The 20443-nt window shown below is 45.0% G+C and overlaps 2 protein-coding genes across 2 annotated transcripts in view; one reads left to right on the top strand and one right to left on the bottom strand.

Moving 5' to 3' along the window:
- The first annotated feature begins 6392 nt into the window (after positions 1-6392).
- Positions 6393-10274, top strand: FAM181A (family with sequence similarity 181 member A). The gene is made up of 2 exons (XM_032692232.1): positions 6393-6747; positions 7066-10274. The coding sequence occupies exon 2, from the start codon at positions 7137-7139 to the stop codon at positions 8004-8006; it is 870 nt and encodes a 289-aa protein (XP_032548123.1). The 5' UTR covers positions 6393-6747; positions 7066-7136; the 3' UTR covers positions 8007-10274.
- Positions 10275-10804: 530 nt separating this feature from the next.
- ASB2 (ankyrin repeat and SOCS box containing 2) overlaps positions 10805-20443 on the bottom strand; it is a 42385-nt gene continuing 32746 nt past the window's right edge. The window contains 3 exon segments of the mRNA XM_032692230.1: positions 10805-14347; positions 15093-15246; positions 18962-19523. Of these exon segments, the coding sequence (XP_032548121.1) occupies positions 14211-14347; positions 15093-15246; positions 18962-19523 (853 nt within the window). The 3' untranslated portion in view covers positions 10805-14210.

Genomic DNA, 20443 nt, shown 5'->3' on the forward strand with positions numbered 1-20443 from the left:
GGAAGAGGACGGACCACAGCAAAGAGGAAAACCCACGGCGCCAACTTGAGGGAGCGGGCCGGGCCCAGCTGGGCTCCCGCAGCGCCGCCTCGCGGCACCGCCGCGGCACAGCCCCGGCTCGGGCTGTGCCAGCGCACCCCGGGGAAGGGGACGTGGATTTACGTGGCTATTCTCTGGAGCAGGGCGGCGAGGCGGACAGGCGTTTTCCCCGGGTGATGACCACGTACCTGTGCCAGCACAGCCTGGGAATCAAATGCACCACGCTGAGAGGCAGACCCTGGCATATACAAGTTAGTCCCAAGGTGCTCAGCACAAAGGCGCACATTTGGGCACCGTCAGGGTAGTAAGGACGGCAGCAGCACTCCAGAGAAGTGTATGCTTCTCCATCTCTGTGATAATTTCCTCTCCTGTGGAAGTTTCTACCCACCTTGCAGAAAAGCAGGCCCTGCAAAGCTCCTTGTGACCAGCTTGTTCAGCAAGTGCAGTGTTCTGTTCGCATTTCCCGACACTCACCTCCCATGGACCCTTCTAGGGGTTCCCAGGGTGACCCTCAGCAGCAGCTACAGCCCTCATCACCTTTCCACACTCCTTTGAAGCAAAAGGACAACTTTAGAGAAGGACATTTCCAAAACTGGGATGGAGGGATGACACTGAACTTGGTACAACCTTAATTCTACTTCTTTGAGAACTGCTGCCTACAGCAAAGTTGGCTGAACTCCCCAAATTATGAATTGTGCTAAAGTTATAAGATAAAAGATAGTGTAGCTGCATGGTATGGTTCACCAGTGCTGGTGGGCAGATGGTCTGTCTGGAAACACAGTAAGGGAGGCAATCGGAAGGAAATGTTAGGGATGTAACTGTGCCTTGCTAAATAGATAGCTGCGTGCCTCGTGGCGAGACTGCCCTGGGGGCCAGCTCAGGGCAGCACTGCCTGGGGCCGTCTGCACCTTATCCCAATGCCAAGGGCTGCCCAATTGCACATGCAGCCCTGTCTGGGCTGTGGGACAGGAGCATGCCCCAGGGTAAGGAACTGCTGGCGCAGGAGTGTCAGGGGTGTGTTTCTGGCTGCACCCAGCACTGATTTCAGTGTTGAAACACTGATGTGGAGAAGCCTCATCCAAGACAGTGGAACAGAGAACAGGGCTGTGAGCCTGACCAAAATGTGGGTAGGAGGAGCACTACCCTTCTGGTCTCACATGGCCCTTCTGCACTGTAAGCTCAAGATCCAGACTCATCCCCCGTCCAGCGCCCATTGTGCATTTCTTATTTTGCAGCTTTTAAGAGAAGGTCTTCACATTTTCACATGTTTATATTGATGTCTGTATTTTTTTGATCTTTTCTGCAGCACAGTTTCTCATCAACAGAAGCTCCATGTAGCGTTTGGCGTGGAGTTCATTACTGATCTTGAAATTAATTAATTCAGAATTATATAAAGAAACCTATATTTGACCCTACTGCTTCTTCTCAGTGCATACCTGCTGTGTGGGGAGGTAGAATTTAAACCTCCAGAAGGACCAAACCAAGGCCATGCTCTTTTTTAAACATTATCTTATTTACCAGAAAGAGACGCAGTGCGAGGCAGGATGAGCTTTGATTGTGCCCAGTTATGGAGTGTAATATTGGATACATGAATACAACATGGTCATGGGTGCTTTTCTTTTCTGCCCAGAAAAACAAAATTCTCCTTAAAGAAACAGCTGTGTCCTGCCTGCAGCCTGCAGAAGAATGGCATTAGTCACGTGCAGTCCAACACGTAGCACAATTGTAAAGTTCGCTCTATGAGACTGACAGGAGCTATTCATATCGGCCCTCTTCACCATCTGCCTGAATGGCAGGCTGCGGGGTAGCTGCAGCCCCCCCTCACCGTCTCTGCATGGCCTCAGCACTTAGTGCCTGCTCAAAGTCTGTCCCCAAGTGCAGAAAATCAGGGATTGAAAGCAAAGAGAGGATGTCACTCAGGTCAAAGCAGACTGTCAAGAAGGAAAAAAAAAAGAGTGGGGCGAAAGAGTCAAAGCTTTATCTGTTGGGAGAGCCAGGTTGCTCTTCTCCTGGGAGCAGAGGTGTTAGTTACAACAAGAAGATGAGGAGAGAGAGCAAAGTGGACAACTGGACAGCAGGAATCTAGGAAGAAATCCCATATTCTCCTTCCCTGAGATTAGAGGACTCATATACTCCTTCCCTGAGCTCTGGGGCAGGACCAGGCTGCATGAGGGTCAGTGCCAGAGCAAGACAGCCCTGCTGCTGTCTGCAGCACCTGTGTGCTGGGGTGCAGGAAGGGATGCCAAGGGCTTTGGCTGCACCCCTATGCACACTCTGTCAGACATTCCTTTCATATGAACCCACAGGTCCTGAGTTGGCTAGGCTCTCATCCCAGGCTGAGACCAGGCTCTAAGTCTAGAGAACAACCTGTTTGGAGGCCCGAACAGTATCAGTACCACACTACCTGTCTCCCTCACCCCTTTCCCCCCTGCCACTTAGAAGGTCAAACTAGATGGAGGGAGGTTTATTTTCATCCTATGAGTTGTTGTTCCTTCTCATTTCCAGGCAGTGATATTTTTCCTCATGACAGAAATTCCTGCTATCAGTTCCTGAGGTGCGTGGCTCAGAGTTACTGCAATCCTTTCCTCTCTCATTGCATTTACTCCTAAGATTACCCAGTTCTTGCAGTTTGATGTTAAATAACATCCATTTTTATGTCATCAGTGTGTCATTGACATCTTTCCACTTCAGTCACTGTCAACATGAAATCTAAAATCAGGATCCCCGAGTAAGAGTGTTAGTGGTCTTCTTCCATCTCAATACTACTCCTCTCCAGGCCAATACTTCTGGTTTCACATGAACCATTATCACCTCCCCTCACACTCTTGGCTCTCTTTTTCAAGTGTGGAGGCAAAGCAGAGACTTAGGAAGCAGCAGGTGAGTGAAAAGATACTATGCAACTGAAATATCTTTGCTTTTAACTGCCTGTAGGGGACAAAGTAAAGGAACAATTCACTGGTGACCCATCTGGAAATTTTCCAGCTTATTGTCTTATGTTTCCCAACTGTTGGAGCCCCATTTTCTCTTTGCTTCGAAGTGCACATCCACTAGCCTCAACAAGGAGTCCTCTCTGAACCTCTCCTCTCCTCCTGACAGTAGGGTGAACCCTGTGACAAAACCTGTTGCTTAGGTTAGGATGTAGAAAAAGCTTCATTTTAGTGGAGGAAAAAGAATTTTGAGTTAACTAGTGTCAGAACAGTGACCTCTGACTTTTTTTTGCTGCTCATCTGTTTAGTGAGCTGCCTTTTGCTTTACCAGCATGATTTGGGTGTTCCTGCTCTTTGAAATGCTTGTGACACTTAGGAGAGAGGGATCCCTACCCCGGTTAATGGTGTGCGTTGTGGTTGCTGCATCTGCTCACATGGTCCAGGACAGCCTGGTGCTGGAATACCTTTGCTGAATGGGCCCCTCAGCCTGGAAAAAAGCTGTGGGAGATTTTGATGTAGAAGTGACTAAATACTGACATCACTTACAATGAGTGACACTTTAAAAACACTTTGCAGGTATTTTTTGTGCAAGAAAACCTTCATTCAGTCGTGAAGGAAATACTGCATTTTAGGAGAGACCTGGCTGCAATTTTCAAATGAACTGATTAATTCTTGTGCTTTACTTTAAAAAAGGAGTCAGAAAACTTTACATAGCAAAAATTCCCAAGAAGACAGCTGTCAGGGGGTGACATGTCGGATATGAAGTGGCTCTCCAGCTGGTCCCTGTCTGCATGCTGGGAAGGCATGTGGAGACATTTTTTCAATTGCTGTACTAGTTTGACATGTTCACAGTGGAAAATGATGTATCATTCTTGAGCCTTTGGTTGGTGGACACTTCAAAGTGCATTGGATCCTCGTAGAGGAGTGCCCTATTGTTAATTGTTTCTTTCACATGTACATTGGGATGAACATGGTGAGAGCAGCGAGGAACAAAAGGGCTCCGGTGGCCTCTTAGAGAAAACCCTGTGCAGCTCAACCTGAGTCTGACCTTGAAAGGGTGGGTTGCTCTGGTTTTTAAATCCTGCTTGCTGGTTCATTCCCTTCTGGCACCCCACTGTTACCCAGCTGCAGGAGAATGAGATGCCGGAGCACTGAGCACAGCAAGGCATGGGGAGCCCCTCCAGCCCTGCCATGTGGTGCCCAAGAAGCCACATCCTGCACAACCATCCTTCTGGGAGAGGATGGGCATGGCTGTAGTCTAGGAGCTTGGAATGGGCTTCTGCAGTAAGTATGTTGGAGGGGTGCTGGGTTTTCATTATCCCCCAGTAAGCAGGCAAGCCATATCCACCCTCCTCAGTCAACTGGCCCCTTAGCCATCAGTCTCAGAGAACAGGTTCTTGAGCCCCTATGATTGAATGTAGGTCACATAATACATGGCATGAGTTTCTCAGGTCTCTGAGGATATAGTTAATTAAAATACTGAGACAATCCTTTACTCCCAGGCATCTGTCACATGTCTCTCTGTCTACCCCTCTTACCCCCTTGGGAGATCAACTAGCTCTAATGGGAGACTGCACTGTGCTTTGTGATGTCCAGTCTGGGTTTGGAAGTTCAAGCACAGGAGGCAGTTTGTTCCTGCAGAGACATGGTCCCTTGGTGTACATCTCTTTCAATGAGCTAGACAAACCCTCTCCCTATAGCCTCAGGTGCACAGAAGTGTCTGTGTCGGGTCACAGAGAGGGGCCAAGCTCCAGTTAGCGAATCCTGAAATAGATGCTCAAGTAGGTGACTGGAAATTGCCCCCCACAAATGATCTGAAAAGAGAACAGAGGTTTGAATGCTGGCATAAGTAGATGACAGAGGGTGCAGAGAGGGCTTGCTGCCCCAGGTTTGCTAAGGAATGAATTGCTTCTGAAATAGAAGCTGGAGGAGAGAGGCACATCTGCAAGTAGCAAATCAGCCACTCTGTTACAGCCCACTGCAGTGCCATAAACTGTAGCACATTCTGTTGCAGGATGTGCTGACTCCGGGGTCTTCCTAGACCTGAAACACCTGAGCCTGGGCACCACCATATGTGGCTCAGGCCACACTGGAAGAAATGATGTGAATAGGGATGTCAGCACTGCGTGCACCAGTACAGAGACACTGAAGGTCATCCTTGAGGCCTCTGCCGAGAGTTTCGTATAATGGCACAGTCCGGATCTTGACTTCCTCTGATGAAAATTGGATCGATAGAAATAAAGTAAAATAACTGTCAGTAAAATAATTGTAAAATATAGCTGTTTTCAACCCTCAGTGCTCAGACCTTTGATGCCTTACATCAGTAAGGTAGATTTTACTTGCAAAACGGTTTGGACTTCAGTCCCTGCTTTCTGCATGGTATGTGTGTGTTTGGCTCAGAGCTGGCAGCATCTCGCTGACAGTGGGTGCACAGGTCCTGTGGCCCTCTCCAGTCTTCCCATCCCTAGGGTGTGGACTGGAGAGGGAGCATCACTGCTCCAGCTGCGGAAGGCAACAAATCCTGGCTGGCATATAGGCTGCTGCCAGCTCTGTTTCATCAGTGTGTCCAGTGCACACGAAGGGCAGTTCTTCTGCTCTCCTCTTCCTCCAGCTCTAGGTTTTACTGTGCTATTAAGTAATTGCCACCCCTTAGGGATAAGCCTGCGAGAAGGCGAAGGGCTCACATAACTCTGCATCAGTAAAGGAAGCAGCTCAATTAGCATTTCACACGCCTTTTCTTCCCTCTCTTCTTACCTTCCCTGCAGCGGGCATGCTTTCCCCTTAAAGGATTGTCCTGTTTCTGCTCCTTGCCAGCGTTGGCAGGGTGACAGTAGTCGAGTGTGCAAACTTGTGCTATTGTCCCCAGGCCAGGGGGAGTCATGGAGACCCACTAATATGACACAGGAAAATGTTTGCTGATGGCAATTCTATGGGCTTTGTCTAACTCTTTCTCCATCATGACGACTCGATTTAAGTCTCTAACTGTTTGACTACAGATGCAAGAGTACTATCCAACTCCATCCTTTTGTTCGGGTAGTTTGAATGGGTAATTCAGCTTTTGTGTAACTCAATTGAGGGGGCAAACATAAAGACAAGATTCTTGAGCGCTCAAGCTCCCTTTCCATGGATATCTGCACATCTCTTTAGAGATTTGTTCCTTTCCTACCTTTTTCTGACATCATCCTCCCCTTAAAAAAAAAAAGGGCTCTGATGGGGAACGGTTAAAAGTAGGCTAGTCCAGTCCCCCGTATTACATTGTCCTGTGCCAATGAAGCATGGTTAGTATCAGCCCCCAGAGAGCTTTGGGGAGTACAGGGAAAAGGGTGTCTAAACTTTCCTAACTCGTCCTCATCCTGAAGCATTTTCTCTTAGATTGTGTTGTTTTTAAAAGAAAGGCTTCCGTAGGGGTGAAGAGGATGGGGAGAATGGTAGAAATCGTGGGGAAATGATTGTATTTATTAGCTGTCTTTCTGCGGCTGTCCCCATGGAGACAATTTGTGATGGCAAAGAATGCAAGGAGGGGAGGCTGATGCCTGATTGGGATGCTTTGTATTTGGCAAAGTGGCTTCTGATTGGCCTGGGAGAGCCCCGAACTCGCCGGAGTCGATATTCATTCAGCTTGCTCAAGTGCTTGCTAAACTGCATCCAAACACTGGCGGGCCCTGGCTGCCTCCGCCGAGGTTGGCGGTGTGTAACCTGCCTAACGAGATTAGCAGGGAAGGGGCTCTTCTCTGCAGCGACGCAGCCGCCAGCACCGGTGAGAAAAGCTGCCGCGCGCCGGGTGAGTGTCCGTGCTTGCTTACAGGGAGGCCACCCCGGCTTCTGCCCACTTCAGTGCTATCTAACAAGATTAGGCGCCGAGCTGGCTGGCATTCATGAGCCAGTCCCCGTGCCGGTGTGTGCTGGGGCAGCAGTGCGGGGCGGTGGGCTGCGGGCACGCGTCGGCTTCAACAGGAGTTTGCCTGCATGGAGGCGAGCTGACGGACAACTTGTTTGGGTGGCTGAGAAGTTTGACACGTCCCCCCACCTTCCCTCCATTTGCTTGGTGCTATTTGAACCAAAGCTTCTTGCTCTTAAGTCTGCCCGTCATATTTTGCAGGTTTGCCAAGGTTTGTCCAAAGGTGGATTATAAACTTTTCATGAGAAACTCTGCACGGTGCATCCAGTGAAATGGCATCAGACAGTGAGGTAAAAACCCTACTGAACTTCGTCAACCTGGCCTCCAGCGACATCAAAGCGGCTCTGGATAAGTCAGCTCCTTGTCGCCGCTCAGTTGACCACAGAAAATACTTACAGAAGCAGCTCAAGCGGTTTTCTCAGAAGTACTCACGGATGCCACGGTGTCACCCCAGCAAACCCCCTGAGTGTGGCTGGCGCAGGGGGTCAGAGGATCGGGGCCGTGGCCCCCAGCCCGAGGCACCTGACCCCAGCCCCCATGGTGGGGCTGCCGCCGAGAAGGTGATGCAGACAGCCGAGGCAGAGGAGAGCCTCACTGGGGAACGGGTTTTGCAGGAGCAAAAACCTGAGGCTGTCCGACCAGACCAGGTGCCCATGAGGAAGCGACAGCTCCCTGCCTCCTTCTGGGAAGAGCCACGGCCAGCTCAGAGCCTGACAGCCAGGGCCTTTCCTGCCAGTACTGAGGGGCTCCCAGCCCCCAGAGACCCTCCTCCTTATGAGGGGAAGAAAAGCAAATGGAGCCCAGATGCTGCTAGTCCAGAGAGCCCTCCTGACCCTGCACCACATGCCGGGGAGAAGGACCCTGCCGGGGTCCTCTCAAGCCGGGTGGGTGCCTGGACCTGCTGCCCCTTCCCTTGCCCCGGGACAGGGGTGTACCAGCCCCCGGGAGCGCTGCCCCCATCGCCCTTCCCAGGGCTGGGACTGTGGAGGAAGAGTGCAGCCACACTGCCGGCGGAGGTGCCACACTTCTGCAAGGAGGCCGATGGCACGGGGCAAAAACTCTACAGGCCCATGGTTCTGAAACCCATCCCCACCAAGCCCGCCATCCCCCCACCCATCTTCAATGTTTTTGGCTATCTTTAGCGGGGCGGTGTCAGAGTCATGCTGAACACGACAGCTCCTGAGGGTGAATTGAAACGCCTGGTCAACCATCAGGCATGAGCTGCTGGCAGCGTGGAGCGGCAAGGGAAGGAGACCAGTGATCACACCCTCTTCCTTGTGGGCGGGCTGGGCGGAATTAGTAACTGTTGGGAAGCTGCTTGGGCTCCACTCTCCTCTCAGTACGCGGGTGTAAATCGGGAATAAACCTTACGACGCCGGTGGCATGGAGCATGAGGCAAACCAGGGCTCTTTCATGGATGGGCATTGTCTGAGGCGCGGTGAGCGGGGCTGCAGGCCATTCATAGTTGCACTTGTAACACCTAGGAGACCTCCTCCATGTGGGAACATCTTTCTGGGGCTGCCCTGCAGCAGCAGCAGTGAAATGACATGAATTAAACCCATTCAAAAAGTTTTTGTACTTTAAAGTAATTCCAGAGAAGTCAAGATACTCAGGTCGCTTGGTTTTGCATGCAGGAGACTGGAAGGACAGTATTTAATGTAGAAACCACACTTGTGAATGATTTAAGCTCTTGTTGTATGTAAATACTGAAAGAATTAAAAGAAAAAAATAAGGGAAGAAAGGAGGTTAATTTTATTTTGGTGATTCTGCAAATCCAGTCTGTCTAGTTTTATTCCACGGGATAGACACAGGTTTTATTTGCAACTGGTGGGGAGATACGAGGGCTGAAATCTCTGCCTATGCAGATTGATATAAACTTAAAAGTAATTCTGATGCTGGGAAATTAGCTAGCATTAAGCTGGTGCCAATGGAAGCAGGATGAATTTCCACATCAGGAATTACTCTGCACTAACAGAACAAATGAAGAATTGTATTAGTTTAATACAAAACCATGAAGTATGATAGAAGGAAAAAAGTGTAAAGAACAGCCTGCCTTGATTTCTGGCTCACAGATGTCTTTTGGTTTGCATGATTTTAAGATGCTATCTCAAGACCTGGCTGTAAATGTTTTGCCTAGTATTTTCCTAATTATTTCAACAAATTGGCATTGAAGAATTTATTGCAATTTTTTTTTAAATTAGGTTTCTCTTAAACCCATGGAGAAAGTGTTACTAAGACACAGAACATGAGATCTGAGATGTTTAATATTGTAGGTGTATGTATCTATTCAGTTATACTGGAGTATCTCACTGAAGTCAAAAGAAGAATATTTTGAGGGGTAAAAGGGCCAGAGAATGGACACCTGTGATATCCCAAGGCCTGAACATGTACTGTTGCTGAAGCTAATGGGAACTTCACCCAGGTTCAATAAAAAGTGGCCTTGATTGGTTTGGTCTCTGACTAGTGAAGCTCTTTATGACTCCTGGTATCTCTGCAAGGGTTAAAAAACAGGCAACACTTCATTCAAGCACATTGCAGTCATGAAAAAATTATCATCTGAGGCAACTGTAGAGTGCCATTTTGGATCTTCTGATGGGCCTTGGTGTTGTATAACCAGGTTGCAACTTTCTTCAGAATACGAACTACTCACAGGCTAAAGGTATTTAGTTCTTTCCCCAAACTTCACATATCCCAACAATGTTCACTTTTATGGAAACAACATCTGTAATGTGTTAGTAGAGGAAGACAAAAGTAGAATTGGAGATGGCTTTCATTGCTTTCTCCTTGCTACCAGCACTTATTATATGTATCAATCCTGCATAAACTATTCCTTTAGGAAGAGAGCAGGAACTATCTTTGATAGCACACACCTGCAACTACATGCAAGGTGTGAGGTGGTAAAGAGCTGATCTAGGGGTTAAAGACATCAAGTTAGCTCTTGATCCAGAAGTGAAGATAGGAACATACATAGATGCCTTTCCCTTTTTGGAAAGAAATCCTTGAGGAAGCTGTTCCTCTCCCCAAGGACACTAACAGAAACCAGAGGCAGTACCCCCACTGAAGTTAATTGGAGAGCAATAGCTTTTAATTTACAGAGCGATAGGCAAGGAATTTTTTACATGGAAATAGGGATCCATCAATAGCTCTGGGTCACTGTTGTAATCCAGATGAAGCCAGATGCTGAACTCTGTCTCAGTGCTGTCAGTGCACAGCAGCCTCCTTGGTGTTGGTCTGGGTGAGCAGAGCAGGTCATGGAATGAACTACAGGTATTGCAGAGATTGCTGTGCACAAGTGTTCCTGCTCGAATTCAGAAGGGAAATTTCAAAGTGCTATGTATCACACCAGAATATGCATTTCTATCCAAATTAAAATACTTGGCAAAGTGGATAGCCTCTGTATAAATTTTATTTCTGGAGAAATCCAGAGAAAGAAGAGAGTTAAAATCAAGTTTCTCTCTTCTGAATGTTAAATTCTTTGTTTTCTTTTTCTTCTTTTAAAGTCTTTCTTATTTGAATGTATATTGCTGCACATTTTCCATGTAGTAGAATAGCGTTTTTTAAAGGATCAAACCAGATCATTCTAAATGACTTCTGACTCAGATATTTATGCTCTTACTCTCAGATTTAAAGTAATGTTACTTTTTAAAATCCTTTGTGACATGGATGGCCCTTGCTGGGGCTTTGAACTGGAGCAGCAATGAAGTAAAACATAAATGAACAGAAGACAATTGTTAAGTATATTCAAAATCACTGAATGGGGATGTGTGAGACTTTCTGAAAGGTTTGCAAAGAATAGCAACTCTGTCTCCTCTTTAGTAATATGTACTGTTCTCTTATCCCTGAGATTAACATCAGAATTATTAATTGTTCAAGCTGGGATTGAATCAGAATTTCCCTGGATATTTTTGTGTTTGGCTGTTGTTATTCAGGACAGCTGATAGCTCTTCAGAATCTACTCGTTTATTCATACTTTGAAAGATGGAAACATAACATTTGAGAGCTGCTATTTACAAGAACAATGCAAATTTAAACTTTGAAAACCACAATAGCTTTTATAAATAATGGGAAGGGAGAGGTAAATGAAAAAGCTTTCATACAAAAGGAAATTAAAAAAAAAAATCAAAAAAGTGCACAAGAACATCAAGTGAATTGCACATTTTGCAGTAAAAAAAGTACAGTAACCTGGTCATGAAATATTCCTAGAACATTTCACATAAATTCATTGTCTTGGAAGGAGAATATTTATCACACTCAGTAAAAACAAGCCACTTTACTTTGCACTAGAACTACTGATCTGCTTATAAAGCCTGGTTTGGTTGGGTTTTGGGCTATTTTTCTTTTCACAGTAACTTCTAAGCAGATGCATTAAAGGCACATTGAATTTGTGCAGATTCAGTGTTTTGCACAAAATAGTATGTCAGTGACTGGAGCAGGCTCCATTTCAGTGCAAATAATTGTAAACTGAGTATGTGAAGTTTTGCTGTAACAATCAAGCAGAAAGGACTCAATAACATTGTAATTACCAGATTCCCCCTCTAATAGACTCTTCTCACCTTAGTTTCTGTGCACAGCATGCACTTATCCTTCCCACAATTATATTCCTATCAGACCAGTGTTCTCCAGCTTAGTGACTCCTGCTCAGGACAGATGGTTGACAGCAAACCAGGTAGAAATGAAGGGCTCTTGGTTGAAAGAAAAATGGGCTTTCCATATTTGTGCCATTCAAACCTAGTTTCACCTTCTCCAAGGACATAAAAAGAAATTGCAGCTTGCTAGACTGTTGTGGACACAACGATGTTGGCTCAGGGGAAATTCCCATTTTGGGATAGCTTATGAAATCCCACTTCTCTGGTTATACATGCAGTTGGTGATTGTGAATCCTTTCTATCAGCCAGGGTCTCCAGTGCTGTCACTGCACACCAAACAAACACTAAAGTGGTCTCCAGCAAGCTGTGTTTGTATCCATCACCCTCTACAACTCTGCTTTGTTACACTTATTTAATTTCAAGGACTTTTCTTCTGATTTATATCAACATAAGTAGGACCCAGGCCTTCGCTGTTCAGCCCCAGAAAGTGAGAGATGGATGAACTCTACAGTTGATTTTCTGTCTCTCAAGGTACTGCTTACCAATACAGGGCCTTCACTGGCAAAACTGGTCTAGAGATTTCCTGTACCCCATCCTTTTCTCTCCACCCAATATTTTTCTAACATGAAGAAATTCCCTGTTCACACTGGAGGAGACAAGGGGGTAGATCCTAAACTGACAGTAAAGGAAGTCACTGGATGAAACATCACCAGTGGAGGAATCTCACCTGACTTTCCAAAGCTTTGCAAGAAGATCATCGTTCAGTGTGAACTGAAACTCTGTTGGTTGTTCAACTTTTGCATTCGAGGAGGGGACAGCTGTGACAGAATGCTGTAGCTGTAACCAATTTTAGTTCTGCTCACATCCTGTCCCACAAGTGCTGAGCACATTTCACACAGTCATCACAGAATCTGAACTTCTGTGCCCAGACAGACCTGTATGTGTGCAACACACTTTAGTCCTGTGTTAAGGTATAAAACTCCACACAAATAAAAGTCAGTGCAGTACATTTTCCCTACTTACATTTCTATCTGATTCCATGCATGGTATGTAGACCAACAAATAAAACCAGATCTGCCATGTGTCTGGTGGGGACTCCAAGCAGACCATGATGCACACAGCTCCTTTATCACCTAAGGTAAGAATGAGTGTGCTTCTAGCATAAGATCTGCATGGATGCCGTTCCAAATTTCAGTTCTTTCGTACTTTCTTAGGTGCCTATTCAGGAATGAAGCACTCATCAAAGGAGTTCAGCAAGTCACACCTGTCAGCTGAGCTGTAGTCACTGCCAATAACCACTCATGGGCTCCTTGGCCTCCCCAGCTGTGAGGGAATGTGACTTGTTAAAAACTTCAATAAAAGAATTTCACGGACAATTATAGTTGTTCAGCAGATAGATGGTAACTTGTTAAGCTGCCATAAATCAGTTGAGGATCTCAGCTGTAAATAGGTGACCTAATTTTCAAAGAAGCTAAGATAATAACTTTTATCAGTGTCAAAGGGAGTTAATAGATATTTCAGACTTCCAAAGTCAGAAAATTCAGGGCTAAATCCCAAGGTTTTTAGTCTGCCTCACTAATATATGACGCTAAATGTGATACCCCTGGCTTCAGTGGAACTACACCTAGTGCAAGCAACTTGAGATTGTTTAGACATCTGAATAAGGATTTGGAAGCCTAATTCTGGGTATTCATTTTCATAAATTTTGAAGTCTGACTTTCATAATTTTGAAATAATTTCTCTTTCTTCCATTGATAGTATTGCTATAGCCACAGAGGTCCAAGGAGTTAGGAAAGGCTGGGTTTTGTAGAGATAAGATCTTCTAGGGGAGGAACAGATTAAGTTGGTGTAATAGTGTTGCCTCTCCTTCACACCACTCTCTGTTCCCTGTCCTCTAGGGCTTTGTTTTGTTCTGACACCAGATTCATGACAGTGTAAACCTACTGTTTACAGCGCAGCTACTTCTAATTTACACCAAGAAAAGAAAAAAAAAAAAGAGCTCAGATTTACTTTCAAGTCCCCAGTCTAGGAAATTCTCTCAAACAGAATGACATTGCAAATGTAATACAGAATGAACTCCATTCACTATGTGCAAATACAGTTCTTACTTCCTCCTTAAATAAACCTTTCCTTGATTTTTAAAGGATTCATCATTTCTGGATTTTAGTCTGTTGAAGAAATCTGAGATTTGAATGTTCAGAAATCAAGTACTCTACTCAATAAGAAAGATACAAAAAAAGAAAGTAAAAGTGTTAGCAAGGTGGTGTAAAAGTATCAGAGAATTAGCAACCCGCACACTTAGCAGAAATCCAAACAATAGAATAGAAAATACAATAAAAATCTCAGTCAGTGAAGGAAATGTGATTGTCTTCCCAAATATGTTGACTCTCAACAATTTCTTAATTGTGATCACAGCAAGGATGCTAAGCTTCACCACAACTTCTGGATACCTTTGTATTCCTCTCCAAGTATTGGTACAACTCATTTGTCAGTGTCAGCTTTCATTTCTTGTTCTTTGCAGAACAAGCACAGAGGTGAATCATATGTGTTTGCTCTTGAAAAACCTAACAACAGTCCTATCTTTAGCTCTGTCTCCTCCATTTTCTTCTCACTCACGCTTCAAAAGCATATTTCTCTTAGATTAGTCATTGGAGGGTGCTTGACCAAGCCAGCAGCAATTCCTCCCGCTGTGGGCCCTTGCCATGCTGGTGATGCTGGGTGCCATGCCGGGAAGCCACTGCATATCCAGCGTGCCTGGGGTCACTGTCTGTAATCGTGCTGTAAGTACCGGATCAGTCTGTCTGGGAGAGGCAAGGTGTCAAGAAGCTTAATGCGGTTTCTTCCAACCAGGCTTCGTACCTTGATGCGGCAAAGATGGGAAAGAGGTCGCGGAGGTTCTGAAAGACAGACAGGTCAGAAGCATGAGCAGAACAGTTTTAACTTCAAATGGACAGCTCAGCTTGGCCAGAACAGTGTGAAGAGGAAAATGGGAGAAGGAATATAAAAAGGGGTGGTTCTCTGTAATGAAGGGATAAGGTGTCTGAGATTGATAGAAGATCATCTTTCTGGGACATGACACAGGGAAGAAAGTGGGGTTGGAAAGTAGGGTGCTGTACCCATCTCAGCCTTAGAGATGGGCTTTCTAGGAGGATCTGTATAAGCCACTTCAAAGTATTCAGCCTTCCCACTGAAAAAAAATGCAGTAGGTACCAAATTTACCTTGATGCCAGAAACCTAATTCTGATACTGTCTATGAAAGACTTTGTATCCTGAGGGAAAGGATATTTAGGAGAGCACAATACAAATAAAGACTTTAAAGGCCTCTGGTCGTGAGGCTGCTGTGGGGATTGTCACGCTGCCCACCTGTCCTGAACTGACTGCACCCCAGGTACAGGCATATGGGCCTTTCTGCATCACAATGCTCATTCCCAGTGAGTCAAAACCATGGCTGGTGTATGTTTCACATCACAGTCAGTGACACCCCAGAAATTTCTATTGCCTAATACCCAGTCCAAAGTATAATTCAGTCGCAGTAGGGAAATTCTTTCCATTCTATGGGATGAATACTTAGGTGATGGTGACTGAGGTTTTGAATCTAACAATGGGACTAGTTGTGTCAGATTCTCTCCTGGGTGACCATACCTGCTTTTTCTTTAATGACAGCCCAGTCCTCATAGCTGTCAATATGCTCCTTGAGCCGGGAACAGAGCTGCACATTACCCACATAATCCAGGAGAACATCAATGATTGGTCCAGCCCAGCGACTTATCTCTGGAGTAGACACCATTTCACAAAACTTCAAGGAAAAACAGATTGACTACAGTCAGTGAATGCACTTGTGGAAACAACAACAATAACAATGGCCCTGAAAACTTCGATGGTCCCACCCTTCTACCAGCTGTGAGGGAAATCACCAGTTTCCCTTCAGAAAACTTAAAAGCCTATTCTTTGACAACTGAGAGTAGAACCCCATCTTTACAATCTCAGGATGACACAAATCCCTGGTGAAGTCCTAGCTCTGGAGCATGGAAGAATGATGAATTGTTTACAAGTCCAAAGGTCCTACTTCCACAGAAGTGTGAGGGCAGGGGAAAATTGCCCCAAGTCAGTGAGGGGCTGCTGAAAGGTCCATGCAGTCCAGGGCACTATGACCAAGCATTCTGGGTCCCTTTTTCTTCTTGGGCTCTGTGGGGCTACCGTGCAAAAGGAGGCTTAAGGAAAGAGGGAGATTCAGCAGAGCACAGCACCTCCTGCTTCTTGTGAACCCACTAGTGTCTGCAGCTTTTGGGGACCAGACATCTTACTAGAAACAAGTTGGGAGAATGGAAGAAATCTCTACACAGATGAATCCCAGGCAGTTTTACTCACATATGAGAGAACTATCCTGGGCCTAATAGAGAGGCATCTTCCTTACTCAGTCCTGGATCAGGCAAATTTTCTACTGCAGTGCGAGCTGCAGAATACTCTGAGCCATTGCATGGTGGTGGGCTGCTTATGGAGATACTGCAGAATAGACTTAAGGACCTGACTTCAGGCAGTCTCATTTCAAAAAAGTGGTGACTTTCCTTCTCACTTTAATCTAAATATGTATATTATATCAGTCAGCCTCATCTGTCTCTTCTAGTGTTCTGCACATGACGAGGATATCTGTGGACGTATCTGCATGTGAACAGCCAGGAAGTTTAACATGAATTAAATCATGCTGTGTGAGTAAGAACTCAGGCACAGAGCTGAATCCAATTGAATGATGGTGGCTTAAGCACCATCCATCAGCTTAGTCACTGAGACTGTATGCAAACACCCTCCAAGCTCACACTAAATGGGAAAGAAAACGCACCAGCTTAAACCTCTTTCAGTCTAAGCTCCTGTAACTAGATCAAATTTGATTATACATCCATGAGTCCTAACTCAAAATGCATTAAACTGTTGTGTGGATACCCTTATTCAGAAATAAAATTATATTCTCTTACCTAGTAAGGAATAAAGCTGCAGAAAAGGCTATTTTACTCAGGGTAAAAGCATTCACAGAGGTGTTTACTACTCTTCTCTTATTTTTCACTGAACATTACTGTGTGTGGTGTCCCAGAAGAACTAGATACAGTGATGTCTGAAGGATCGCAGTGGACAACCCACAGTTTCCTACCTGGACTGCTTATAGGAAGTTCAGTTAGTATAGCTGGCTGCCACTTTCCAGTGCATATGCCACTGCCATGCAGTTATCCACAGGATGTGCCAGCTGGGGATCTGCACTGTCACCTCCATGCAGCAACTTTTTTATCAGTTTAAATGAAGATACATGTAGAGCAATAAAACACTGGATCTTATTTGCTCTGTTCTTGTCTCTCCCAGAGACCTTGCCTACCTCTTTCTGTCTTCCCTATTCACAAGCTCAATCTACAAAAACATTTTCTGGAAAAAACGTGTTCAAAAGACATTGCAGGAAAATAAACACAACAAAACGTAGGAAAATAATGCAAACCTGCAACTGCAGGCAATGGGATTGACTCAGGGACAAAGTGGCTCTGAGCCTGTGTCCTCAGCAGACACCTGAATGCCCTCTCGCGGCAGTACGATACCACTCTCCCCACCTTCGTGGATTTGACAGCAATTCTGGAAACGTACAGGAAGGCAGCAACCATTTTTCTGCATTCACTTTCTCCAGGACACATTAATTTAGTGGCAACAGTAAGGATTTATAGTTATGCATTTTCCAAATCCACTTACAGTAGCTCATAGTCTTTTGAAGACTAATCATTCAGATTTATTACGCTTACGTAATCTTACACAAGAAAAAAGAAAATGCACGTCCTTTGTGTGGAGAAGGCTACAGTTTCATAAGATCCTCTGTATTTCAGAATACAAACCATAGCATAACTATATATCTTGAAGCTATGCCACACATGCCTTACTTCTATTAACCAAAATACTAGCAGTAAAAGCAATTTAAAAACAGTATTAGGGGGAAAGAATTGCTTTTTTTTGGTATGCATTTGTCCCTTACTGCTCTCTCTCTCTAGGCACAGATAAAATTTTGTACAGCTTTTGCTACCTCTGCCTCATGTGGTCTGACCTTTGAGGAGATGACTGTGAGTGACCTAATATTTTGTTAGGCGATAGTTTTAGGTGAGATCCAGAGGGAACAGGTTTTGAGTGGCTAGGATACCATAGAGGGCTACAGACAAACCGTCTCTCCCTGCCCTGGAATTCTATCTCTTTGTTCACTCTATGTGCTATCATATCATGAAACAAGGACTAGAGATGATACATTCTATTAATTTTTCTTTGACAAAATAAGTGGAATCCTGGAAGAATTTTGCTGTGGCAAACATTCTCAGGGAAAAGTCAGCTCTGTTTTGGATAAAAGATTATTGTGATGGACTCTTACCATCCTCTTTATAAGATTTGTTTGTTTGTTTGTTTTCTCCAGGTTTTACTGGAGAGTAAAGTCTTTTGGAAGACAGGACTGATAATAAGGTTAAGATTTCCTAGGATCTTTTAATATTTTCCTTTATTCTTTCTGCCACTGAAGAACATTTATTGGTAACCATGTCTTTGAGATTCTTCTGAATCCCTCAAAACTGCACTTAAACTAGATAGAAGTTGATTTATTTCTTCCCTGATTCTTTGCAAAATAGAAAGACTGCTGTGTTGAAATTTCTTTTTTGTGTAGCATGTTGAAGGATAGCAATTTTTGATTGGATGGTCAGACTTCATTTGAGATATATTGGAAGGAGAGAACATACAGAAATCAGAAAAAAAAAGTAATCTGAGATTCTGCAAAGTCCATTAAGGTACTGAGAGTCCAATCCCAGTCCAATGGAAGCTGAGCAAGCTGCACTTTGGAAAGTACCGCAAAGATACATGTATGAAATGTGCATATGCAAAATCTGTCTTTGAAAATATGAAATCATGGATCTAAATCTCCTAACCTCTTGTGAAAACTTCAAGTATAATTCACAGTCATATAGCTAATGTAATAAGTTATGCTCTCTCTCTGTGACTCCTTATCCAGTAAACTTAAAAGTTGCAAATATTTACATTCACTAGTTTACCCTCATAAAATGAAGCTCTAGACAATTTTAATGTAACCAGTAGATAAAATTCTGTATCAGACAGAACAAATCTTACAGGACATATTAAAAAAGCAGGTTTCTACTATCTGTATGCTACCACCCATACATCTGTCAGGAAAATATGCCTCACTCCTGCACCTCAGGCCCAGAGGAAAAGTATGTTATAGAACTGTCAGTAAGGCTGTCAAGATGGCTATAATTCACTGTAAATTCAAGCTGGTGCCACAGAGGCTGTTGCCTACCTTCCTGCTGTCATTGAACATGAACTTGGAACATTCACAGACACTTATTGAGCCTTTTTTTCTGTAAATAAAGTGGAGATATTGGCAACTTCTCTCATCAGAAAGTTGTGAGAAAAAATACATTAAATTTCTCAAGATCTATGGGTAGGTAGGAGCTGTCCTCAAAAGTCCTACAGGTAGACTGGGCAGTGCTTACCTGTACTGTGGTTGGCTCCTTGGTGAGCTGAGGATCATTAAGTCTTTCCCGTCTGTAATTCAATGCAGGATGGGGGCTGTTCCCATACTGACACTCGAAACAGGAACTTGCATCACAGCCCAGATCCAGGAGATACTTCAGCACGGAGAGGTACTTCATTGAAAACATGATGGTAGCTGGAAATGTGGTGGGATGACTTGATATATAGGCATCAATGTTTGCTCCATGGTCAAGGAGCAGTTTCATGGTCTTCATGCAGCCATGACGGATGGAGATGAGTAGTGGGTTGATGAGGTCAATATTGGGGTTGGCTCCGGCTTGCAGCAGGAGCTCTGTGGCGTAGATATTGTTGTTAAAAACTGCAAAATAGAGGGGGGTGGTGCGTCTGTCCTCATAAAGGCAGGACCGTTCATTGGAGAGGGCACTGTTGACCTCGTAGCCAGCATCTATCAGCTCTTCCAAGATGTCATCGTTGTTCCGCTCGGCCGCCAAGTGCAGGGGGCTGATGCCACTACGTTTGACGCGGGTGCGGCTGGTCACAGGGATCAGCATGGAGACAATCCTACCAGCAGGAGAGTCAGCGAATAGCAGTGAGCTCTAGAGGATTTACAAGCCTACATGAAATCATAGCTTTATGGCTGTAACCATAAGAGAGAGTACTTAGGCACAGGAACAACTCTGAGAGAAACCGGTGTGTAAACTTTAAACCTATGAACAACTCCCTCTGCTCCTACCTTGCCAAAACTGTGAGTTGTATGACCCCCTCTCTCATGGAGGAACACTTTTATTTTTTGATTACCATCCAGTTTCTGTGATGTAATGGCAACTACAGGGCCGACATGCTGGCACTCGCCTACCCTCTTGTAACTTCTCTTAGGTTCCACAGCCCAAATGGCAGACAACCAGCCAGGATCTACCAGATGTCCTGCACCTTCATCATCATGCTGTGGGTAGGACTGGAGGAAAAGGCAGACACCCCCCAGCCTGAGGTGCCAGCAGAAAGGCTGTATCTCCTCACCTTTGTAGGGATTGCTTTATTGCTCAGCAGAGAAGGGTGCCAATGAAGCACTGGCAGGTGTTGTGGGTCACAGCCACAGCAAAAGGCATAGGTTAAAATACATATTTGGTTCCCAGACCTCCCCTGGCAGATTTTACAATTCAGTTATTGCCCTGCATTGATCCCTATCCTGGAGGCACTCACTGTGTGGTTTTTGGCTGTGGCAAATCCATGGGGCTGTCAATGTCCGTCCCAGATCACGGGGAGCCAAAAAGACAATTAGTAAAGGGGAGAAAAAGAAATAAAAATATTCTCCAGGCTGGTTTCCATGTTTTAGCCAAGGGAGAAAAAATGTACAGCCAAGTCCTAAACCCCAGTAGTGAGGGATTGCTGTTGGAACGCATGATGTGGCCTTAAACACGACATAAATCAAGCTACTCTCCTTATGTAATGTGAATTTCAAATATATGATGAATAGGAGCCCT

This window comes from Chiroxiphia lanceolata, chromosome 6 (assembly GCF_009829145.1).
Source record: "Chiroxiphia lanceolata isolate bChiLan1 chromosome 6, bChiLan1.pri, whole genome shotgun sequence".
Classification (NCBI taxonomy): domain Eukaryota; kingdom Metazoa; phylum Chordata; class Aves; order Passeriformes; family Pipridae; genus Chiroxiphia; species Chiroxiphia lanceolata.

What these genes read in the sequence shown, in the direction of transcription:
- FAM181A (XM_032692232.1), top strand. Translation starts at nt 7,137, where the DNA reads ATGGCATCAGACAGTGAGGTAAAAACCCTACTGAACTTCGTCAACCTG.